This window comes from Semicossyphus pulcher, unplaced genomic scaffold, assembly GCF_022749685.1.
Source record: "Semicossyphus pulcher isolate SPU_LCO1_2020_fin unplaced genomic scaffold, fSemPul1.0.p SCAF_2, whole genome shotgun sequence".
NCBI lineage: Eukaryota > Metazoa > Chordata > Actinopteri > Labriformes > Labridae > Semicossyphus > Semicossyphus pulcher.
This window is the reverse complement of record NW_027211693.1, coordinates 18,756,865-18,775,699: the sequence shown is the minus strand read 5'-3', so window position 1 is coordinate 18,775,699 and position 18,835 is coordinate 18,756,865. Positions and strand designations below refer to the sequence as shown.

Sequence of the window (18,835 nt, the reverse complement as noted above, 5' to 3'; positions counted from 1 at the left end):
GTCCCCTGACCAAAATAGACTTCTGAAACACGTTCAAGCAAGACAAAAGAAACATCTCCCACCACCAAAGGAGTTTGTGCTGCGTGTTATATAGAGCCATATTTCACTAGAACATGAACAGAAACATCATCCACCCAGAGCTCATAAGTAACATTTAGCCCGATTTAGCTCACTCAACACAAAGTACTGTAATTGCATGTTTTTCTGCATGTGGAAATGATCTTTTAGGACAAGCTGGGCCCAAGGAAAAGCGTACATTGCCTTTTCATATCACTAAGCAAACATCACCAAACTGAAGCAAAATTTCTTTTTTTTTCTGTGAATGAACTACTTTGGTATAGAACTACCTTTATTAATTATACATGGGCCTGCTGTGTTATGTCTTAAACATTTCCTTTCAAGTGCGTTAGCTGGCAGACTGATCCCATGTGACTTTGTCTGAACAGCGTCGTCATGATGGAATCCATGCTCAGATGTCTTCATTAGCTGGTCGAAGTTATTCAAATGTTGCATACCTCCACACGTACGCGTACATACCGATCATAAAGTCACTGACAAAAAGCCGTCTATGGATTGAGTCACATGTATGTCAGGGCAATGAAGGTCTGTCTTTCATTCTTACAACTGGTGCTCATGTAAGAAGGAGCCGCTGCCCCCGCCGGTGGTCTGCTGCCCGGGGGAGGAGAAGCTCGCCAGGGGGATGACCTTGACAGGGTCCTCCTTCTTACTGCTGCAGTGTCTATCCAGGGTGTTGTAGAACTGCGGCCGGTTGATCCCTTTGTCCAGGTCATCTTTTTTGGGCACGGACCTACCCAGCGTATGGCGACCATCCATGACCCCGAAGCTGCCCATGTTAGCCTTGGCTCCCCGGGCGAAGCTCTGCTGGAAGCCAAAAGAGGGCATCGCAGCGGTGATGGCGGCGGCGGTTGGGGTGGTGGAGGGGCTGTTGCTACCGGACCCTTGGAACTGGGCCAGGGCTGGGGGCATCCAGCAGCTGTCAGAGTGGCCCAGTATCAGACACTCCTGGGTGCAGGTCTCAGAGGCCTCGGCCAGGGCTTTCTGCAGGTTCACCTCGATGGCTGTAAATAAAGAGAAGAAGACAGAAGAAAAGAAACAACATAGTTAATCCAACATGTCAGAACAAACAAAGAGTAAACAACAAAGCGACAATTTTACCGGGCTGCTGTAAAACAAGTGGCTGAACTCATGAATCAAAATGCTAACAGAGGAGAGTTGTCACCTTTTCTGTGGTTGACCCACAAAATGTCAGCCTTTTAGCGAAATGAAAGTCAGTGATAAATGTTTCATTTCATCTTGTAATGAGAAAAACACCAGCAGAGCATTTAATTTCCATTGGTATTCCCATGCCTCGGTCTGTTTACCTACAATATGCAAGGAATTCCCTGTAGCTTAATTAGAGTTAGGAAAAAAAATGTCTCGCTGTTTGTGTCTCGCATTGGCTTTACTGTATTAAATATTTAATGAACATCTTAACAAAGCATTGTTTATTTTAAGCACTGTCAATGTGGCGCACCTTAAACCCGTCTGATCTTCCAGAATCCGAGATAAATCTGGTCAAATAACCAAACTCAAATACTCGGAAAAAAACCATTATCCCAGTTTTCTGTTAGCATCTTTAGCATATTCAGATACAATTAATATGCACGGTTAATTGTGGCAGCATTTAGGTTTCAAACATTGAAGGGAAGAAACCCCCCCCCCGCCCCCCGAAAACTGAACGAGGATGCGTCTGGCCAAGGCGAAGCACTCAAACTATCTTATCTCATTATCCCTGCGCTGACATCACATGTGGAATGAGTCTGGGATGAGGCCTCAGCATTGAGCCTCAGCAATAAAGCCTGTCAAGCCAGATAATTAGAATGTAAAACAGTGCGCACCAAGGCAACCAGGAGCCCGCGGTGTTATGTTTCCTAGGCCATGCGAAGGAAAGACAGTCCTCATTCAAACATCACATCGCTCCTCGAGGCTTCAGCTTCAAGCTGTCATGTAGAAATTATTTAGTATATTTGCATAAGTAAGAATGATATAAATAATTAAGTGGCCTTAGACCCTAGTACACAGGGACAACTTTCTTTCACACACAGTTCTGCTTTCTTTGTGTAATTCTATTCCTGCTCGCAACCGGCTTTATTATTTTATTACATTCTGCAAACGAAGATTCAGAATAGTCCACATAAACGATACAAGTCCGGCCTCCCAAAACTATCTAGATTGTCTCGCTTTTTTTGTATTTCTGTGCCATCGCAGATTGAACATCCCAGCGTCAACTTTAATTACGAGCGCAGTGTCTGAAAATGAATCGCCTGGTATAAATTGTGAGGATATATTTGGAGTACCCACGTGGAGTCAAATCTGTCCTCTCCATATTGAACTGGAGCCTTGGAGCAGGAGTGTATAAATCCCCTGGGCGGTAAATGTGTCACCTTTCAGAGGGTCACTAACTTCATTAAGGCAAAAATGGATGCTGCTTTCTCATTCTCTGAGCTAGCACAATAGGGCCGAGCCAAGTCTCGGCCGTGCCCTGACTCAATCTCTCTGCGAGGGTTTTCTGCTGCTGGTAATGCTTTTTTTCGAGGTACTGCCATTTTTGATGAGGTAATGCTGCTAGCATGAACTTCTTATTCCACAAGCATGCACAAGGACACACAAGGAAAGTGCTCTTGTTCCTCACAGAAACATTTAAAAGTGCTTCTTTGCCAGATTTCCACCACCCACCCCCAACTTTAAATTATCAGTGCAGCCAAAGGGTGAAGCTGTCTTTAACCTAGCGTACTTTCAGGTAGTCTGTGGTGCCGTGACTTCACACAGCTTGAACTCACAGCAGTTCTGTGTCAACAGCCTTCAGTGCCTCCAATTTTTTATATGCAATATTTCACATCCAGCCTTTCCAAAAGACACGGGCCTGTACTATTTTCTATTCCGGGGGGATAGTTTGGAAAAACGGTGGCGGGTTTGGGAGGGTGGGAGCGCGGCGTGAGTGATGTCGCTGACAGCTCTGGCTGCTTTCGTCAGCTCGAGGTACGCCGCAGCCTGCTTGTGATGCCGCTGTCTTTTGTATTCAGGGGAAACAACTGTACCCTGCGGAGCTTTCGGGAGGAATCACACATCACTGACGCCCCGAATCCCCTGATGCTGAGAACATTCTTTTCTACTTTCCTTCAAGGAAATTTGAATGGCAGACAAGTGGGGATAATGGCAAACAATTGGGTGTAATAGACAGCACGACTCGGATCAGACCTACTGTTCTCATTTGAGATGTTTCATCTTCATGGTGATGTGCTTGAAACAAAACTGTGATTCCTGCTCAGTTTCTCTGTAGAGTTAACTGAACATCTAATACAAGCTCACCTGCAATCACCCTGCTTAACTGACTGCCGTTGACTCCTGAAATGAAATGGTATTCAAATCATGTTCTGATTCCAAACAGCCTGCATGCTAATTTGACTGCTCTGTTATAAGCTAATCTATTATCCATGGTCGTGTTGTGTATTTCTAGACACCCCGCAGTGGCACGGCTTTTCTAGTTGATCTTATGGTCATATGCAAGGTCAATACCGGTGGTAGCCTACAGCAATCTTGTTCTGCAACATCAACACATCCTTTGGCCAGCCAGAGATCGAACACCGCTGCATCCACCTTCAGCTGACCTTCCACTCGTGCGGTCAAACATTACAGCTTGTATAAACATTGAACATGTGTAAGAGAAAGGTTTTAGAGTGCTGCATGGCACGAAAAGCACCTACAAAGAATCTGGGTTTTTTTTGCACTGAAAGAAAAATGCTCAATCTGCCTGGAAACAACGTGGGTGACCAATGTGCCAATGCTTTTTATGAGTGCATGAAATCCTTTAATTGAGGGGGTTGGATTTTGAAAAATAGAAATATTTTGCAATCAAGTCTGATTCAGTCGCTGTACAAAACATTTTTAAGACTTATATTATTATTATAATATTAGACATATTATTATATTCTAATCTTCAGACTTTTAAAGAGGGGGTATATGATTTTCTCATTTTAAGACATACATAAAATGTTACAATGATGGATGTGGGAAGTTTCAAATCTGTAGGTAAAAGTATGTTCTTCTCCGCTCAGTCCGCAGGCTGCTGTGAACGCCAGGTGTCGCACAGTTTTTTTGTGATGTCACAACGTGCGGGCCTCAGCAGGCTTCAAAGAGCTGGCCAATCAGAAGAAAGCGGGCTTGTAGGGGCGGGGCTTCTTAAAGGGACAGAGATGACTGAGTCGTTTCAAGCAGGCACAGAGCACCAGTGTGAGAAAAACGAGTTTTTTTTAACTGTTAATTATGCTAAGCTACTCCACAGGTATCACAGAGTGAAACATGAAGCTCAAATTGGCATAACACCCTCCCCTTTAACTATTTTAGGTCTTTAGCAGGGAATAAATGTGCACCAGGCTCAGTGTCTTTCAATCTTTTGCAGCCCAGTACACCGTGCAAACAGAGCCAGTCCTAACAAACCTCCCTCAATGTCTATTGTATTGGTTCGACTTATAGTGTACATGAGTTAAACTTATTTTGTTTAGCCCCCGCTCAAGCACACTTTGTAATATCCCAGTCAGCGGGCGTGCAGGTGATTCACTGGCGATAAAGCCCTCTTAAGTGTAGCTTTGATACCGAACCATCCCAGAAAACAAATTCACATTCTAATTTAAAACAATTAACAGCCGTACATGGCACACCTGTGTTTCCTCTACAGCTTCCTATAACAGCGGTGGATATACTGCAGGGTTACTCTGCTTACCGTTGCTGTGTGTATGGCCATTCCTGCCTTGGATATTAATTCAGGGTTGCAATGCTGGAATAATAAGCAGGAATACAAATTTTCAGGCCCACACTGCTGCATGCTAATGCTGAGTTACTGTACACAGTTGGTAATATAAAGATAATTGGTTACATTTTGGCATCAAGGTAATTTTATAATGATTTGATTTAGGTATGATGAACAGTGCGAGGTTGCGTCCCGCGAGGACGCTCAAGTGCTACATTACAAAGCTGTACTGTTTGACATTTTGTGTCTTCATTATTATATGTTTCTTTTTTATTATATTGGTATCAATCTCACTCCCCCCCCGATGGTCGTTAAGTCGACTAATGCAAATACATGTTCTGACAGGCAGGAACACTCGCGCACAGCTAGGATGCGCATTAGCCGGCTGATCAGGACCTCTCAGCACAATGCGATGAGATATTTAACATGACAGTTGATGATATTTACTGACAGAGCTAGTTACATCTTGATGAGCTTCACATTAAGGTCTGCACACATATCACGGTTCGACTTATTATTTCAGCATGCGCAAACTCATTATTGCTAATTAAAAGGATAATTGCATGCATCTAGGCCATTAAAATCCTCAAACAGCCATCAGGAAGGTGGACTAGGCCCCTGACTCATCCCACTGCGGTAATTGGTGCAGTGTTTTCAGAGTTTTAGCCTGAAACCTGTATGCATCCAACTTAAGGATTGTCAAAAGAAGCTTTATCAGGCCTCGCAGACTGCCTTTATGTAAGCATTGGCATGGCCGTATTTGAAATGTCTTTATACGCCACATGTACGCTGCAGCGTGATTTAAGAGGCTCCACAGCCAACGCATGACTGCGGTATAGTCCCCTCTGCTGAAATCGTGTAAATCTATATATTTGATCTATTGGACTCAAGCTTTTTCTTTGCTTTCTCTTTATTGTCTAGTGTGTGATACATGGCCTGTCACTATGCAGCACGGCTGTTTTCTTCTAACACTCACTGCAGAAACTTGAAAGCTCAAAAGTTTGTTTTTTTTCGACTCACAAAAGTGCAAAAGTTCAAACAAAATCCGGAATGTAACTACGCCAAGAAAATAAAACCCTTTCAGCGCCCAAGGCATTATCACCTGCAGACCTGCCCCTCTTAGTGTCAATTAATTTAGACTCAACAGGTTTAATGGTGCCAGAAAATAAAGGGAAAAATGCAAAGAGGCTTACGCTCAGCGTTTATGAGATGTTTAAAAAAAGGAGGACTCGTCTTTCATCAAGGTTTTTTTTTTTTTTAGAACCATCGCGGTGAATACAAGTGCTGCAGCGATCACGAGAGCAAAAATATTATCATTATCATATTATGTGTCTGATAGGGGCTGAAATGAGACCGAGTGTGAGAGAGGAGGAGATGCGACGGGTACACGAGCACGTGTCACGCGTCTGCAGGGAGACCAAAAAGACAGAAACACAAGAATATGGAAGATTCTTTCAAACAAATAGAATCTCAGTAGAAATAATTGGGTTTGTAATTACCAAGACTTTATCACTTCACACGGCCTTACGCTCACTCCAAACGTACAATCTGGATAAGCAAATGGATGGCCATTAATAATAATAGCGCTATTAAAACCCCTTGGTGTTGCACTGAAAAGAGAGATGCCATTACTTTCATCACAGCTCTGGCAATCATCATTTGAAGGAGAGACTAATGTCTCACTTTCACAGAATTACAAATACGAGACAGGTCCGCTTAAACGCTTGATGCATTTCACCATTCTTCCTGCTTTCTCCAGGCTCTTATTTATGATGCACGCTTATGACTGATTCATAGTTTTGATGATGTGTACTCGCAGATGAATTCATGTTCTATTCACGACAGCGCAAAGCTCGTGAGAGTCTGCTTTCTGCAGGAACGAATGCTATATGCAATACTTATAAGTGCTGCATATACACGAACACGACTTTAACAATGAAATAAGAATATGCAGGCTGGGAGACAAGGTCTGCAACTGCTCCCGGAAAGAAAAGCCTGTCTCTATGGCAATGAGTCTGAAAATTAACTTTTCTCTGCACGTCAGACTCAAAAGCTATTTGGCTTTCTTTACTTTTATCAGGAGGAGGTACAGTATAATCCCTGGCGAAGGCAATAAGAGCTGTCATTGTCACCGCTGACAAGGGCGTAGGGGAGGACGTAAATATTCCATTGTAGCAATAAAAACTTGGCGTGCTCTTTGGAAGGCAAAGATCAACAGTGCCGCAGAGGTCAGGGGTGCTCTGTAGGAGGCTGACATGTATTAAGTTCTATAAGGGAGCCGTGCTGGCTCACACAGCGTGTGTGGACTTTATCAACGGGGTTTTATTATAGAATGTGGAGGGAAAGTATCTCTGAGCAGCCTGCCTCCATTTAATGGCTACTCTCATCAGCACTGAATGCTAATGAGTTACCTGCAATAATGGCCGAGTGGATTTTCCCCACTCAAACATAAATTCTGCGTCGCAGTGATTCAAAGTGAGATATAAGAAATGCCATCGCTCCTCTTTTCAACTTTTTCAAACAGACGTAATGAATGGCCTTTTTTAAAAGGAGACAATGGCGCTGATAAGAGGGGAGCGAGGTTGTCCATATATACTCAAGACTAATTACTTTTGATGCATTTACTGAACGCGGTGAGTCTCCGAGCCACATACGTATTTATCAGCACTTGCGGGACCTATACAGTTCCTCGCCTGTAATCCATCTAGCCTTGTCTCCTCTCGACCCCTTCTGCTTTCCCAGTGTTTGACCCATTGTAGCTGAAAGTAATTGCAGGCAGAAAACAACATCTAATGATTACTTTATCTGGGAGTCTGAGAGAGAGTGAAAAGTCACAGACAGGTACTTTCAACAAAAGGAGGAGGCCTTTTTGTTCCCGACACACAATTTCAGACAACAAAGAATATTATTGACTTGGCTGAGATTAGAACACCAAAACAAATGACAAAGCACAGAGAGAGGACAAAGTGCACAAAGAGAGAAAGGATCCCTTGAACAACTCGGCGCAGAGGCACTTGCTTTTTCCTTTTTGTTGCCATTGATTAAAAGTAGGTTGTAGGTTGAAGCACCCATTTCTACCTCCCGAATATACAACGGCGACACAATGCACTGATTCAATTTGATGTAAATTCCTTTATCTCCAAGTCACCTTTGTTGTCTGCGGTGGGAAAAAAAACACCTAAAATTTTCATTTCGCCTCAGCATAAAATGTTTACCCCGACATCAACAACAGCATTCGTGTGATTTCCATCAACAGAGCGCGCGGTCGGGAAGGTAGAACACAGAAACAGCTTTCCTCCTGACACTTGACTTTTTGTGTGTGACATTGCTTGATTACATCTCCTTCATTATGTCTGGACCACTATTGGGCCTCCCCTCCTGAGGACAAGACACCGGTGTCACCGTCAACACAATCAGGCCTGGCCAAATACCCAGCATGGGCCACATAGATGAGAGGTGCAAACACCATAACAATCTGCAATCAGCGCTCATCACTGCAGTGACACACAAAGGAGGAGGGGGCACACACTTTCTATGGGGGGTAGGAACACAACACACACACACACTGGTGCTCTGAGTTTAACATCTCCTACAAGAAACACTGTTCAATCTCTTCTTTGTGAGTCCGTACAAGATACTGTGATATACTGTAGCCGTGCTGTCTCCGACAAAGAAGCAATACATAAATGCATATTTATAAGACTTAGGAAAAAAATAAAGTGTGAATCCACCTTAAAATTCATTGCACATGGATGGATGTCTGAAAATTTCCATATTGTGTAGATAATGCGAGGCCTGGGAAATGAAAATAAAAAGCGGCGAATGAAAAGGAAGTGAAAATATTTTAGAAGGATTAAGAACAGAAAGAAAAGTCGACTGATTAAGTGCGACCTGACAAAGCTGTGTGATATTTGCAGGGAGATTGGATTGTTCCAGCAGGGATACTGTCTAAACAAGCATGATTTTTAGGAAACGACTCTGATCTAAAAATGTAAATGTCACTTATGACACTCTTAGCTTCCCTTTTAAAATCAAATTAGAGGCAGATTTGGAGCCTAAGCGGGCCCTCGAGGAACCGAACCTGTTGCGTTACGAACAGTAAGACGGGGGCCTCTGCTTCGCATGATGGAGGAGATACTGGAGAGACAAACGGTACAGCAGCCACCACTGTGCTACATCCTGTGTCATGTAACAAGCAAATTCATCACACTGACCCATTGCCCCCAATTATTATGGAAAACAAGAATGAATCAAATTAACATTGAAGAAGCTCTCGGATGTGGCAGCCCGTCTGTATCGCCGATGGATCCAGCAGGAGGAGAAGAGAGGGTAATAAACAAGGTGCCACTGCATATGCTATATATCTTGCAGTCATTGATGATTAGCTCTGTTTTCCCTTAGCCATACATTACTGTTATTGCCTCCATGGCCGGGCAGATAGGAAGTGGATACAAAGGCATCGTGAAGCCCATCTTTCACCGGATAACTGGCAGGCTGAAAACCACTCAGCACCGGCGGCGGCGTGATTTCAGTGCATGAGTGATCTGGGCATGCTGGAAATTGTAATCTCTTATATGACAGAGCTGAGAGGGAGACCTGCTGTACAGGTTGTGTTAGTTTTTTTTTCCGAGGGTGTGTGTTTATTGTACGGCGAGGTTTTTCTAAGTGAAATCATTCAGTGTTGTCTCAAAAAGAGAGCCTCTCTTCAGATGTCAGCAGCTCAAGTCTGGATGTTTTGTCCCTCCAGGCAATCCTGGAAAATGTGTAATCTATATGAGGTGTCAGTGTCAGGAGCAGACACTCATACCATCCCTTTTTTTCCTCTGTCCCTTTCTTCCCCCATCCTACAAATATTTTGTGGACGGCTTAGGCATGAATGCAGACTGTGTACGGTATTAGTCACAGTCATTAGTGCTGAGCAAACTTATATTTGCAGTATCAGTGTGTAGTGTAGCATGGTAAAGGTTTTAGTATGAGGGGCACACTCTCCCCAGATCCCCCTGTGCATGTACACTTTAAAGGTTTTCCTTTTCCGGAGCGCCACAGAGCCTCCTCCGGGGACAACTATTAATTTTTCACCGAAACCTCCCCTGAATAATGAATTCTGTCCTATTTATACGCTGTGATAAGTCCGCTGAATGTCTAAAAAGGGGTTATCATGAAAAGGGTAAGGCTTTCAGAGAAAGACCTGTTCCTGCTTAACATGTTTAATTCATCCGCATCGCTATGTTCCTGAAAGCACGAGAAAAGTCATATAATGTATCACCGGCAAACATGAAAGCGGACGCAAGCGGCACATTCAATAAATCACGGCTTTACTTTTGCTGTTTTGATGTTGACTGCCACAGTCCTCCACCCAAACACCAGCCGCTGGAAGTTCAGATAGATGCCTTCTACTCCTCCAGGCCCTGCTGACAGATACGCTCTCGCTAAAATCACAGAGGTACTCAGTGGCTTGTGTTAATGTCTCTGTCACTACGCACTTTATTTGGGGTGTGCTGAGTGCTGGCATTGTCAACTAACATTCCCCACAGCGAGAGCGACAGATACGATAGACACACGGAAGGAGAGAGAGAGGATGCAATAAGGCAGATGCTGGAACATAAGCAAAAATAGCGTCGAGTTAAGCCCATAAGTAATGCAATAAAACTAAATCTGCTAAGAAAAAAAAACAACTTTTGATACATAAAATAACTGCTGTTGTCACTTTAATTAAGTCATTTTGCTGCTGTTTGTATCTACAAAAAAATACTAAAATCTATTACTTTACATAAGCACTGTAAACTGACGTTAAGACAACATTACTGTCTTAGCAAAATAAATTGTAGCAAATTATAATGTGTGGCGATTTTATTCAATACAATAACTTAACTACTATAAATATCACTGAAAATGTCAAACTGTAAATACAAATACATCTTTCAGATTGGCAGGTTTAAGACGTCACAAACCTGAGGAGCCAATCCTGTTAATGGACGGTGACGCTATGCATATCATTGTGTTGTAACCTATGGCAACCAATGACTGTATATATAGATGGACGACTCGTCTCCATCTGCTCTCACTGTAAGGAATTGATGCGTAAATAGCCCCTGTGATAGGCGCTGCCATCTTGCGATGGTGACGTCATCGAGCCAGAGTCTGCGCAGTAGAGATCGGCAGGTGGAGCTGCGGTAGCCACTTCTGCTAACCAAAACACACACTTAACTTACTGAAAAAAACAGCAAGGATCCCACACGCCGGCGTGTTTAACAGCAGAACAGCTTCTTAGTGTTGGTCCGAAGCAGACGTTCACAGATATGGAAACTTCAATGACTGTAGTGATTGTTTTAGTAACATTTCGCCATTCCTCCTCTACTCTGCTAATCCGGAACAGATCGGCTGCAGGGGCCGTATTTGTCAACAGAACTGTCAATCATCCTTTTGACAGCATCAAATAACGAATTAAAAATGAACTTGTAAGAAAAACGTAAATCAGCATGATAATAACTAGCTATGACAGAAAACATGTTTGAGAAAAATTTATTTGGCGTGTATTTTGATTTTATAGTTTGACTCATGTCCCATCTGTTAACATGGAGGAGGCGGGCTTTATGACCTATACTGCAGCCAGTCAGCAGGGGGCGATAGAGATGTTTTGGCTTCACTTTTAGGGAGCTGTCATGTCGTAGATCTTTTTATACAGTCAACGATGGCAACCAGTTCGGAAATGCGCGAGCCAGCTGTAACCGTAATTTTTGCAAACTTACTACTGACTGCTGACGTTAACGTTACTGCTACTAATTACTGCATTTCAAGCTAGCTAAGTTTCAACAAGTTGCCACTAAACGATGGCAGAGACGTGTTTTGTTTTGGGCTGTAATTTTACAAAGGAGTAACGTAGTACATAGTGGGGAGAATGAGGGAGAAGGAGGAGATGCCTCGGGAGCATTTTTACAAGGTAATTAAATGTATTTTGCAGAAAAAACTTATCAGACACGATTTATTATTTCAAGCAGAGCATTTTATACTTCTTAAAACATAACAGGAGCTGGTCTTTAACATTTTTAATAAAGAGGGAGGCATACCTACTTCCTCAAAATAATTGCTTTTAGTCCTATTCAATTTTTCTTAGTTTGCTCAGCCACTGTTTTTAGATTCTGTCTCATTTTTTGTCTAACAGCCTGTAATTTGGCTCCAAAATGTCTCAATAAAAGAAGTAAATTTATAATAAAATCAAAGGGCAAAAGCAGAAAGTAGGTCCGTGATTGTGTTCCGACTGTGATGATGAAGAGAATCCTCCAGTGGCTCCGACAGTCCGCAGAGGAGGAGTCGGTGAAAATAGCCATGGCGCTACTTTGCTCCAGAGACTGCTGGCAACCCATTGACCTCAATGTCTTTTATGCTGTTTAGCCTCCAGCACTAACTATCAGATATTAACACCCCACATCTTTGATTTTGTGCGCCTGTCAGGCCCTGAGGACACTTGTGTATATTGTCTGTCCCTGGGTGCCATCCTCTTTGTGTCAGTTGTTTGGTCCTGCTCGAACACGACAAACACCCGCAAAGAGGCAAGGGTATGTCACATTTCTTCTGCCTGGCATGTAGTATCGACTCTAATGTTGACACGTCTTAGCAGAGCCCGGGGATGGCGTGGAGAGAAAGCAAGTTTAGAGGGGGGATAAAAAAGCTGTAAATGTCACTAACATATCCGGGTGTTTGTGGAATTGTGCGAGAAAATTGCCACCGCTATGATGACATCACTACGGCCAATTTTACCCCGCAGTTTATTTCAAGCTGCGTATGTGTGTGTGTGTGTGTGTGTGACAGAGGGAGAAACAGGCTCGCTCTCCATGTAATTCAGTGTGTGAAGCCACCAATACCCATCTCTATGATAATTTCCTATTCACTATGAGCAAAGACAGCAACACTGATACAATTCATTTCCCCTTTATTAACTGGTGCGGAAATGTTGGACCCGGCAGAAGGGACTCCAGAAGTCTTCGAGGGCTGAAGGGTGGCGGAGTTTGTTTTACGGGTGGGAGGAGAAGGCTGCTAGCACAGGGCGGATGATATTAGGAGACGTGCATCCGCAGTGTTTGCTAGAGAGACAAGGCTGAGTTTCTATGAACATTTTCTGGCCTTTGCATAAGACCCCGGGTCAAAGCCTAGAAGTTTATAAAAATGGATACTGACCTTTGTAAACTTGTGTCAGTTCCAACAAGTTTCACCGCTGCGTGTCTTGTCTGCAATAAGTTTCAGTTTCATATCTGACATCCAGACTCAACTCCGGTCAATCACAGTGACACTCAATTCTCTCCACTTGATAACTTGGCACCTCTGCCTTTTTTCTCCCCCCACCAAGCACTGATGTCCTCTTTATTTTACCTCTCCCCACTCTCACAATGCTAATTATTCCAAACTATCAGGTTCCAATTTCAATTAAATCTCCCCCGCCGACCTTGGGGTGCGGAACGGGGTCACTCTCCGGCCCTGACCGCCTCCTCTCGGCGGTTATGGGTGTCATTTAAGAAGAAATTTAAACGAAATTTTTAGCCTGACTTCAGAGAATACACGCTGAGTTCACACTTGTCAAGCCTGAAGTGTGCTCAGTGTACGTCTTCCAGTAACACACTTAATGTGATAATTGAAAGGGGTCCAATTAAAGCTTGGAGGCATAACTGGCTACTCTGATACACCCTAGGGTGGCTGTGAAGGACAGATTTACAGCCATATGCAGCTAATCTAGCCGTCTAGTATGGGCTATGAATCTTAATGCGCTGATGTTACGATGACATATTGGCTGCTGGGGGTTTACAAATATAATTTTTCGCTCTCTGCATCAACAAGAGGCTAAATTTGGCCATAAAATCATCACTGGAGGTGCAGAAATACACATACTTCAAAATAATGGATCAAAATTAAGCCCAAAAAAAACGCAGCATAATACCATCCAAGCAAATGGAACAGAAGACCCTGCTGCAGAAAAAGAGTGAGGGCACCATGTATGTAAGAAAAACAATTACGTGATATTGACAGCTAGTGCAATCAAAGGCTCCCCTGTCAGACTCAATGAGGTGCCAATCAACTGAGTGTCTCTGCCTCACGTTGCCGCTGCCGCCGCTGCTGCCTTTCATTTTAGAGTCAGAGGAGATTCTGCTGTGGTGAATCATCAGTCAATAGCTCAGAGCTGATGGTTAATGCTGATTGATGACATTCACCCCCCCCTCCTCCCCTTACTCCCTAGCATTATCTGCAAGAAACAGTCAGAGTGCAAGCCCAAATCAGGAGGTGAAATCAGGAGAGAACGAGCAAGATAGGTAGAAATATTATTATTAGAACTATTATGACGGTATTAGGAGCTGTAGTAGAAGTAGTTCTCTAGCTTTAAAGCTTCTGTCAACGTTGTTTTGATGGCTTTATTGTCTCGCTTTGCAAGAAACCGGTTGCTCATCGAATGCTGCGAAAGGTCGCCGGTGATTGATTCGAGCCATAATTAAAATGATTATTAAAATAAACGATAAAGCGCCAGATGCTTTCTCTCCTTTGTGCCATCAAATCACGTGAATTAGAATGTCACTCAAAGCGTGGCATTAGCCGACACGATGTACAGCCACTGCAGAACAATTTAGTACACGTGTGTAATTAAAGTGATTCCATCAAATGTGACATTTCTATCACCGCGCTGTGTTCTGCTTTGCTCTTGCGTCTCCTCACCTGTGGCGGCTCGAGCATGACCGGAATAGAGGAACGAGGTTCGCTCCGCTCTCTGTGGAGATATCTTCATGTGAATTTACGGGGAAACATGGCAATGGTGAGGTGTAATAGGCACTTTTTAACCCAGAAATGTCAAGCTGGAGGAGGAACACTGCAACAAAACATAAGTATAATATTGGATTGGATAGAGGTGTCACCCCTTAGAAAGAAAATAACTATTTCCTCACTCTGTCTGTCTCTCTCTTGTTATTCTCTCACTTATCCTCATTCTTCTTGCTGTTTATTTTTTACATTTCCTCCCCATCGTGAGAGGACACTTTCAGGTATCCCCCTTTATTATTAAAGCGCACATTGCATCGGGCGACTTCCTCTGCAAGTTGTCCACACAACAAGAAAAAGGCATTAGGGAACACGGTCCAAAAAAAACACCAAACACAGGCTTTATGCCGGGCATCATCCAGCGCCGGTTTTACAGTACAGCAGGCTTTGTAGCATTTCTTTCATTATCTCTCACACCCACACATCCACTCGTATTTACAGTGGCTCTCAGGGAGTCCACATATTAAAGTCAGACCTAAGGAAGGCTGGGTGTTAACCATCCATCTCTCTGACAAGGAGAATAAACTCATTTTCTAATTTGCTGCAATGTGACCCCAGTCATTTCTATTCATAATTCATTATGGAAATATAATCAGACATCATACCTCAGCTAAGACAACAGTGAGAACAAGACAACAAACCTGTGCTATGATACTGTATGAGGGGCCTTTTAACAAACTAGATGCTCAAACCGCTTTAAATATGGCGCTCCTGTGCGTAGAAGACCAATTTCTCTTTGATTTAAATGCATCTTTAAGCAGCAAGGTGGGATTAAGCCTCATCATTTTGAGTAGTAAACATGCCCATGCTGCTATTTCTTTCTATTTCCATCTGACATACTATTCATTCTCACTTTTAAACATGCTAAGAGCACTTCCTCGAGTTTGATTACGTTTTAGCCTCAAGTAGCGATAAACCGACTAAAAGCTCCTGAACCCTCGTGGAAAGAGGGGAATAATCATTAAACAGCTTCTTTTTCCTCGACGAAAACAATTATCACAAACTGTTCTGCTATAAGGAACGCATCACAATGATATTTCTCATACGATACTTAACTCCCCGTCTTCCCCTCGTTCCTTTCGCATTTCACAGAGCGCACAACAAAGAATTGTAAACTCTACTGGCAGAGGAAGAAAGGGTATTAATTTTTCCAACCAGGAAACTGTAAACTGAAAATACCTGTGAAGTGGATAATTCTGTCTGGGGGAGACATGTATTTTCCCCCTTCCTTGTGTCAACACAACTTCTTTTGAGGTGTGCAGCGATGTCTGTATGGGCCTGATAAGTCTCTTATTCTCAGCAAAGAGTAATTTGCAAAATGCAGACGGCTGTACACAGACTCTCCACATTGTTAATTAAATCGCTGTGCCTTTGATGTTTCCTCAGGTTTTAATGGGAAAATAACAAAATTAAATAGGATGCTGTCTTCCCTGCTTGTGAAAAGAATGATCCATGGATGGTGCATCAATTATTGAAGCTGAAATAATGTAAATAAATTAAATTAACTGTAAATAAAACTGCATGACTTCACTGTGAAAGCAAAGTATTGTTTTGCTTTCAAACTGTCAGTGGCATGTGGAAGCAGGCGTGTATTATTCACAGTTGTTTGCACCTTATACCTGTTGCCAAAGGAACATTGGCCATATGGTCATAAAGGTGTGTCTGTTAGGAATGGAATTTTCTTGTCACCTTATTATTATAAATCAACACATTTAATCATTTTTAGAGGCTTTCTGTGGTGTGAATGTAATCCACATCTTCCCTAAGGCATGTTTAGTTTTTAATCTCATCCAAATGTAACATTAACACGTCCATGGAAGAAATGAGCAGCATTATTAGCATGTTTAAAATGTGGTAATCACTGTTATGTAGACTTTCAAACGAGGAAGAGAAGGAGCAGCTTGTTTGTCTACTCTCCATACTCTTCAGTATGTTGCAAGTCTGTGCACCAGTATCCAAAATTGTCTCTTAGATCCCTGGTTCTCAACTGGTGGGTTGTAAACCAAAAGTGGGTCGTGTTGGAGCTAAAAAAAAAAAAGTGTGGCCAAAGGTCTTTTGTTGTGCTTGTATCGTGAAGGACATGTGTTTCCTTTGACGTGTGTGCAGTAGTAGTGTAGTTTACGCACACTCCATTTGTCCACTGAATGGGTAACCACAGCTACAGTTACATTTACAGTCTTGACACTTGATGAGCCCTGCAGTAGCTGCATTTATGTTGCACTTTTTCGGTTTGTTTCTGTTGACAAAAAGGCTGTTGAATGAATGAATTGTAGAGAGAATATGTTCTTCTTAAGCAACAGATTTTATTTAAATCAATTTGATTGGTTAAAGAATTTAGGTCGTCATTAAAGAGGTGAGGGGTCCTGAGGCTAGACCAGGTGAGAACCACTGCCTTAGATAATAAATACCATTAAACTGTTGGGTAAAATACTTATTAGAGAAATACTTTGCACATCTATTTCATAGGACAGGTGCACGGGAGAGGAAGAAGTGCAGAAGACATACTGTTTGCCTGATGTCGAGTACTGAAACGTTACAAGCCGATACATTTATTTTTGCAAGTTAGACAGTGTGCAGGAGTTTGCTTGCATGTTATATTGAAAGCACAATTAAGAAATCATGTGACTTAGACTTAACAAAGCTGGCGCTGCAGGAGGAGTGCGACTCGCAAGGGAGCTCCGCTTCTCAGAGTTAGTTTAGGTTAGTGTTCGGTTATTTATGTAACATTTTTAGGTTATTTAAGGGTAACTTGTGCTGAGGTATGTTAGATAAGTTAAAGTTTTTAGGGTTGTGTTAAGTTTTAGTTTGCGCCTCAAATGTCTTAGATGTATATATTTAGCTTTAAATGTACATTTTCTCTTTTCCTCACATTCCTCACACACTTATTTGATTCTTAGTACCGCTTCCTTATTTTGTTGTATATATTTTATTTTATTATATTTTATGTCTTTTATGTTTAATACATACCCCTTTTTAAATGTATTTCACACAGTTGTTCTTGTATAACCGGAGTGACAATAGATATTATGAATCTTTTATGTTCAAAGCAGATTGCCGAGCCATTTTATTGTGAAACAATAAAGTCTAAGATGACAAAGAAGCGAAACACAATATGAAATGGAAAAGAAACTGCTCTAATGAAGAGTAGGATTCTACTTGTTAAATGTATAAATGAGCTTGGTACCATTTTTATAATTACTGAATTACTGAGCAGATTTTTAATTTACTGAGTGTTTTCTGCTCTTTTTCTTTCTTCCCTCATTTTCCTCAGCCCATATTTTAGCATCACTGAACTGTTGCTTGTGTTGTTTGTGTTAGAAATAGTGAAAAGAGAGAGGTCGCTGGGTTGAGTCGGCGGTTTGGAGGCTCGATGATTGTGATTACATCCCCCAGAATACACCTGTCAGCCCTCTCTCCCCTCCTGCAACCTGCCTCCTAATTTGATCAATAATGATGAGTTTCTCTCCATAATGAAAATCACTCTCAATCTCAAGTTTGTCAATTCCCTCCACAAAAGGTCAAACATTAAAAGTAGATTTTGTTTGGTGGAGAAAAAAAAAAGACTCTAATTTGTCCGCAGTGAGTTGCTGAAAATGACTGTGAGACGCCATCCATTCTGTTTTGGTCAATAACTTCTTGGGCCACAAATATGCTGGGAGTATTACACGTTGACCTTTGCACTAATCAATCCACTAACGCTTTGTGTCTAAAGAGTGAAAGACTGCAAACCAGGCGAAGGGGGGGGGAGTGTATTTTTCCAAGTAGGGTCAAGTTGATAACAGAACACAGCCCCTAAGGTGTTAATGGCAGCCTGATTATCTGAATGGTTACTGTTTTTTTTTTTACTCCAACCTCTAATTACTTCCCAGGCTAGTCTTTGAAAAAGCAATTATGAGCTGGGCCAAACTGTACATCTCACTTTAACGGTTCAATACTTTTATAATTCATTTGTTCTCATTTGCAAAATATCAGCAAGAAGTAGATTGAAAAAAAAACAACAACAAAGAATCTAATTTTCTTTATTCCTTGCACAATGCGCCTCCATCTTTACTCCATTCAAACTCAAATAGCATTATAATTCAACTAAGCAGCAATTAAATCTACTGAACCCGGGACGCGTTTACACCTGTAATCACTCCTGTTAATACAGTTCACTTACAAAATGTTGCAGAATTAATCCAAACACTCTGATACACACGTAAACACCTTTCCATTTCATATCTGAGTCATGTT

General features: G+C 42.2%; 1 protein-coding gene across 1 annotated transcript in view; it reads right to left on the bottom strand.

Annotated features, from left to right (window-relative positions):
• Positions 1-618: 618 nt before the first annotated feature.
• The window catches only part of pcdh11 (protocadherin 11), a 129,641-nt gene continuing 111,424 nt past the window's right edge, over positions 619-18,835 (bottom strand). The window contains exon 7 of the mRNA XM_069669311.1: positions 619-1,079. Coding sequence (XP_069525412.1) covers positions 619-1,079 — 461 coding nt within the window. The remainder of the gene's footprint in view (positions 1,080-18,835) is intronic.